General features: G+C 39.2%; 1 protein-coding gene across 1 annotated transcript in view; it reads right to left on the reverse strand.

Annotated features, from left to right (window-relative positions):
* The window catches only part of TMEM65 (transmembrane protein 65), a 70,311-nt gene extending 63,287 nt beyond the window's left edge, over positions 1-7,024 (reverse strand). The window contains exon 1 of the mRNA XM_012001152.1: positions 6,874-7,024. Coding sequence (XP_011856542.1) covers positions 6,874-6,991 — 118 coding nt within the window. The 5' untranslated portion in view covers positions 6,992-7,024. The remainder of the gene's footprint in view (positions 1-6,873) is intronic.
* Positions 7,025-7,030: the final 6 nt, after the last annotated feature.

Below are 7,030 nucleotides of genomic sequence, written 5' to 3' on the forward strand. Positions count from 1 at the left end.
CATGTTCAAATATTTTATCATCAAAAGCAATCAAAGTAAATGTCTCAGAGCTTAGGAGAAATGATTTTGTTACCTACAGTCTTTTATCTACAAGAACCTCTTATTTACTCTTACCTCTTATTGTCTGTCTGAGGTAATTTTAATATATAACTACTTGTTTTTATGTGTTTTCCTTTAAAGAAAACAGAAACAAACCAGTCAAACAAAAAGAAAGAGACAGACAAAGAAACATACAAACTAATTCAGATGACTTGGGTAAGATGCTAATAAAATCTACACTCAAGGATTTAGTCCCTATTTGTTCAAGTTATTTTATACCCAAACACACCAAAGGAAACCAGACAAGAGTGTGGTTATGCAATCTCATCACTATTTTTAGAAAAATGAAAACAATCTCCACTAATAATGGCAAAATATCACATCATCCCAAACTTTCAAGATCATGATCTGTAGTTCCACCTGACCCTCTGGGTGACCCTATAAATTGCTGACTTTATATTACTTCAATTTTCCTATCCACAAATTTTTTTGTCACAAAAAATAGGCAATAAATGACTATTAAGGTGAAAAACAGCAAATTAATACTGGTAAATTAAACTATAGATATAAGTGTTTGACTTACCTGGAAGCCGTATTTCCCAAATTTCTAATATTTAGAATTTAGTCAAGAATTGAGAAGTGAAGAGACAACACAATCAAGGAAAACAATTACCCAAAAGTTTATTTAATAGAGAGGTGAAGAGTCTAATACATAAGGAATCGCCTTTCTGTCCTCCTTTTAATTTCCCTTCCCTTGAATCTGAACTGGTTTTAGTGATTTGCTTGACCAATTACATGCAGCAGAAATAATGTTCTGGAACTTCGAAAGCTGGGTCATAACAAGTCTGTGGTAGGATGAATAATGGCCCCCAAAGATACCCACATTCTAATTCCCTAACCTGTAAATATGTTACATTATATGGCAAAAAGAATTTTGCAAATGTAATTAAATTAAGGATTTTGAGAGAGTGAGATTATCCTGGATTATCCAAGTAAAACCTAAATATAATCATGAGGGTTCTTGTAATAGGGAGGCAAAAAGGTCAATGAAGGAGCAGAGGTTTTAGTGATGTGTCCAGGAACTAAGGAATCCCAAAAGATGAAAGAAGCAAAGAACATACTCTCCCCTGGACTCTCTAGAAGGACAGAACCTCACTGACACTTTGATTTTAGTCCCTTAAGACTTATTTTGGACTTTGAACTTTGAGAGCTCTAAAAGAGTACGTTGTTTTATGCCACTGTATTTGTGGTGTTACAGCAGCAATAGAAAACTAATACACGCCGGGCGTGGTGACTCACGCCTGTAATCCTAGCACTTTGGGAGGCCAAGGCGGGCAGATTACCTGAGGTCAGGAGTTCGAGACCAGCCTGGCCAACATGGCGAAACCCCATCTCTACTAAAAATACAAAAATTAGCCAAGCATGGTGGCGTGCACCTGTAGTCCCAGCTACTCGGGAGGCTGAAGCAAAAGAATCACTTGAACCCAGGAGGCAGAGGTTGCAGTGAACCGAGATCACACCACTGCACTCCAGACTGAGTGACAGCACGAGACTCCGTCTCAAAAAAAAGAAAGAAAACGAATACAAAGTCTTACAGCTTCGACCCAGCCCCCTTGGAACATTTTCTCTAGAAGCCCTGACCTAAGTATTACAACCATGCTAACACTGTCATGCTGATGAGGCCATATCCATCTCCTTGGGTCAACAGTTTTAGTTGAGTCCAGCCCTCCAGTCATCTCTACCAAAGTGCCAGACATGTAAATAAACCGATGTTGGACCTTCTGACCAGACCATCAGCCAGCCAAACTTTATGTAATGACCTCCATAAAGGCCATAAGAAACAGCATCCAGCTGAGCCCTGCCTATATCCTTTTTTCTTTTATTTTTTTTATTTCCTATGAACTCTCTACCTGCAACTGCCTATATTCTTGATCCACAAAATCATGAGATATAATAGAAGGGTTGTTATTTGAAGTCACATATAACTCTGGACATCAGTTATATGTAAGTGATGATTAAACATTGTTAAATAGCATATATGCCTTTTATAATGGGAAAAAAAAAAAAAACTTTACTTGATTATCTGTCTTCTACTGGCAGTAATCCCTGGTAATAAGACCAATCCAACATACCCAGTAACTCTAAAGAACTCAGAATTAAGTTTGCTGGAATATACTACTGTAATTAGGTTCTTTCCATACTGGTAAAATAACTGATTGTAGCAAAGCTTCATTTAACTGAGCCTAACTCAACTTATAGAAGCCCATGGCTCATCAGAGATCTCTCACTCCTCTTGCCTCAATTCATACTTCTTATCCACGTCCTTGTTCTTCCCCTCTTGCCGGGCCTAGGTGGAGCTATACTTCCCTTTTTCCTTTTTACTATCTCAACAAAGGCACTGAAATATCTTTATTCACGTATCTTAATTTGGAGTATAAAATGTTTTTCTCGCCCTTTTTCTTATTGGACAAAAGCAAACTATTCTCAATCCATTCCAGAGGCTAACAGCTTAAAATAATTTATATTTTCGGCTAGGCGCGGTGCTCACGACTGTAATCCCGGCACTTTGGAAGGCTAAGCTGAGCGAGTCACCTGAGGTCAGGAGTTCGAGACGAACCTGGCCAAGATGGTGAAACCTCACCTCCATTAATAATACAAAACTTAGCCAGGCGCAGTGGTACACGTCTGCAATCCCAGCTTGAACCCGGGAGACGCAGGTGCACTGAGCCGAGATTGCACCACTGCACTCCACCCTGGGCAACAGAGTGAGACTCTGTCTCAAAAAATATAAAAATAAAAAATAAAGAATTTCTATTTTCTCACATAATCCTGAGCAATGGGCTGAAAAAAAATGAGGATAATCTTGTTAAAGGTCCAAGATCTCTAGAGAACAGGGATTCCATAAGAAATCCTAATTTATTTTTAAGTGTTCTAGATATTCAATTTAGTATAAGCTCTTTATCTTCCAGTCTTTCATTTTGTCAAAGTCCTCTTATGCTATATGGCAAGTTCTCAAAACAAAGCTCTTCACCCTGCCTTAAACAATCACAAAAACTGGGGGACTACAAGATTAAAGTTTAGAATTATTTGGTTAATGTATACCGATGTAGCTAAATGGTAAAAAATGTCAAAAGCACACAATTACCACTCATACAGAGGAACCAAAAAATGCAAGCTAATTAAGATATAACATTGATAGAAAAACTGCTCTGTTCACCACAATACATATTTTATTTGCTATATGTAAAAAGAATCTCATTTTTTAAATATCTTAAGTATACGTATTATAACAAAAATATTCCCTAAGAGGCTCTTTTTTTCAAAACATCTCTCTCATTGTACCTCTCCAACACCAGTTCTTGTCTCCCTGTGTAACTCTCTGATGAGCGTTAATTACACCACCTTAAAGTGTGGAAGCCAGCCTCCAAGATGTACCCCCAATGATTCCCACTCCCTTGTATTCACATCTTGTGTAGTACTCTCCCACAATGTGTCAGGACAAAAGAGATGGACTATCACTTTTAAGACTGCGTTATAAAAGTCTGTGGCTTCCAGCTTAGGTGCTCACAGGTGCTGTCTTGCAAACACACTCGCTCTCTCTTGCTCTCTCATCACTTGCTCTAGAGGAAACTCTGAGAATACTCAGGCAGCCCTGTGAAGGACCACAGGGGAGGGAATTGAGACATCCAGTCAACAGCCATGTGAGTGAGACTTCTTGGAAATGGATCCTCCAGCCCCAGTCAAGACTTCAGATGATGCCACCCCAGCTGAGAGCTTCATTTCAACTTCATAAGATCCTGGGCCAGAAATACTCAACTAAGATGCTATAGGATTTGTGAGCCTCAGAAATTAGGAGCTAATACATGCTTGTTTTAAGCCACTGTGTTTTAGGATAATTTGTTATACCACAATGGATAACTAATACAATGAGCACTGTCATTCTTTCAATACCAAATTGCGATATTTTAAAAGCTTTCAAAAATAATTATAAATGGAAATATTAATTACAAAAATTGGAAAGAAAATTTGTTTTAAAATTTTTGGCTAACATTGAAAGGCAACTGTAATAATGTCAGCTTGCCAGTACTGCTTGTAAAAACATGAATAATGCTCTATCAGCAGAATATGGTCTGTTTCTGGAAGAACAGCGATCAGGCTGAGCAGGTAAATTCAAGGCGCAACCTCAACTTTTTTTAAAATTGGGGAAGAAATCAGTTTGTAATTTTAAAAATCACAATATTCTATTTAACTATGATAAGACATCCCACAAGGTCTGCCTTATCTATTACAAACTGATTCCAAAGCTTTACCTCATCACAGATTATATCACATGCCTACTGATACACATATAAGAAAGATAAGGGCAAATGTGCCAAATTTCAACAGCACATTCCACTGCCGTATCAAAGCATGGATGATATTTTTTCAGTAACATTTCCATACCAAATCCAAAACACTTCATTAGTTTATACAAGCACCTTTTCTAAAGACACATAAGATTTCGTATGGCAAGAAATAGCTCTTTTAATGGAATTAATTTTGTTAGAAAGTGCACTTAGTTCATACACATTTAATACATTGAGTACTTGAAAACATTATTTGAAAAGCAACAATAAAAGAAAACACGGGAGTTTTCCATTTATCTGACTGGAAAAAAAAATGTGGATTTCAGCAATGGAATGAGCTGTATGCATTCCCAACATAATAACATCCCTTTTACCTTAAATGATTAATGAATAAGGTAATTTCCTAAGTGATGATCCTAGTTATCTCCATAATAACTCCACGTATTGATACTGAAAATAAGTGAACACCAAGACTATACTAACAAAGCAGCAGCATCTGTGTCATTTGATTCATAGGACAATCATTTTGTCATCAACATCAGCAAAAATAGCTGATTTAAACTTTGATGTTCTTTAGCTTATAAACAAGAGAGATAAGCATCTGACTAACCATCGTTTCAAATATCATTGACTGTTTCTCCTGAGCAAAGACAACAATTTAAATTACTAATTTCTCTCTCATATTAGTAACATAACTAACTTTAATTGATGCTAACGATCTCCATTGACTAAAGTGTTTAGGTCCTTTTCAGAATACTTAAAACCATGTTAAATTTAAAAATATTATCTTTATTAGGAAATGTAGCATTGCTACTGCAATACCGCTGGCATGTACAAAAATAATAATGTATGAGAAAAAAATTATTCAGTCACCTTGCAGGACATGATTTTCAAGAACTGCCTTGAAACTACACTCATAGGGCCTTCCAATCTTGTAACTTGTTGACAATGTAGAATTTCCAAGAAATTACTTGGAAAAGGTAAAATGTGTGTTCAAATAGTCGTGTCAGTGGAGAAAGGTTCAAAAGTTAATGTTCTAGTACATGACCGACTATATGATTTTCCAAGGAGCATATTTTCAGAATTGACTATTTTTGAACTGCATACTGAGTGCACACATAGATTATAAATGTGCTAGTGTTTATGATTCCATATAACATCATGATTACATATTGAATAATGGAATTAATCTGATGTTACATTTTCCTGTAAAAGCACTGTGGGTAAACAATGTCTGGAATCAATCGACCACTGTGAATTGGTCCACAATTCCCTGAACCGAGAGGGAAAAAATGTGATTAAAACCCACAACTAAAACAAGTTTCTGAAGTAGTACAGATAACGTCATGCTTACATGAGGTAGATAATTCTTTCCTCCATTCCTGCACATCAGCTAAAGATATACTTTCAAGTCTGGCAAATCAAATGCCAGGATCTAAATCAATGTGCTCTACACTTTGGAATCTATGAGATGTTTATGTACCTACCAAGTTTAGAGGGGGAAGTAAACTTTTTTAAAACTTTCAAACACATCAGAATGTAATACAAACTGAAGCAATGTGTTTTGTTTACATAACTGTATTTAAGTGGCAGAAATATTTTAAGACATCCACTTTAGTCGTCTGCTCCTTTCATCCTTTTTATTTTCTGAACTTTTAGGCTTTTCACCTAGACTCAAATTCTGACCTACCCCATTCTGGACTTATTTTAGAAATACCCTATTTTAACATGCCAGCTTAAAAATTGTTTTGCTTTCATCGTTCCAAATTATTTTTGAGCACCAGTCTGACTTCTACTGCAGAGCCGCAGATTTCCAAAAAATACACCTCCTTATTTCATTCTTTCAACCTCTGGGAAAAACCAAAACTGGAGTTTAACTTGAATCTATCTTTCCATTTCTGGGGAAAATGTTTCCTTTGGCTGCTGAAATTAACGCAACCAGAGGTGTGCGGAAACAAGCAGCTGAGAGCATCCCTGACTTTTGAAGCTACACGCCTTCTTTTGGCTACCCACCCATACATCTTCATTTGATAACCGTTCAAAAAGTTTCTTCCTGCCAGGCGGGTTTGTAGCACTTTCTGGGAGCAGGCACAGCACGCAGGTGCACGCTCGCAAGAAAGCAGCAAGGGCTAAGGGACAGGAGGGTTGGGGAGCGGAGACACAGGGCAAATCAAAACACAATCCCAACAGTGTTAACTGGCATTTTAGGCCGAAGCTCCGGACTCTGAGGCTGGGGAGGAAGTAGCCAGGCGCTGGCCTCGGCTGCCTGGCACGACCCGCGCCCGTCCTACCTGCCTGGGGGAAATTCGGGCGGCGGAAAGTCTCCCCGCCCCCAGCCGTCCCAGGCGTGGGGCCAGACAAGCGAGGGGGGCGGAAGGGGGGCGGCAGCGGGGGTCCAAGATCCTGAGCCGGGGAGGGCTCCAGGTAGGCTGGCGGGAAGAGGAGGGCGCCGGAGTCTCCGGGCTCCCCACCACCGGTCCCCCCTTACCTTGGGCAATGGCAATGGACTCGAAGCGGTGCAGCTCTTTGAGCAGGCAGCTCCTCTCCGTGGAGTGCAGGCTGTAGATGAAGTCGCGCGCGCCCTGCGCCGTGTTCAGCGCCTCCATGGGCTCCTTCTTGGGGTGCGTGCCCAGCCGCCGGGGGCC

The sequence above is a fragment of the Mandrillus leucophaeus genome, unplaced genomic scaffold, assembly GCF_000951045.1.
Source record: "Mandrillus leucophaeus isolate KB7577 unplaced genomic scaffold, Mleu.le_1.0 Scaffold650, whole genome shotgun sequence".
Lineage (NCBI taxonomy): Eukaryota > Metazoa > Chordata > Mammalia > Primates > Cercopithecidae > Mandrillus > Mandrillus leucophaeus.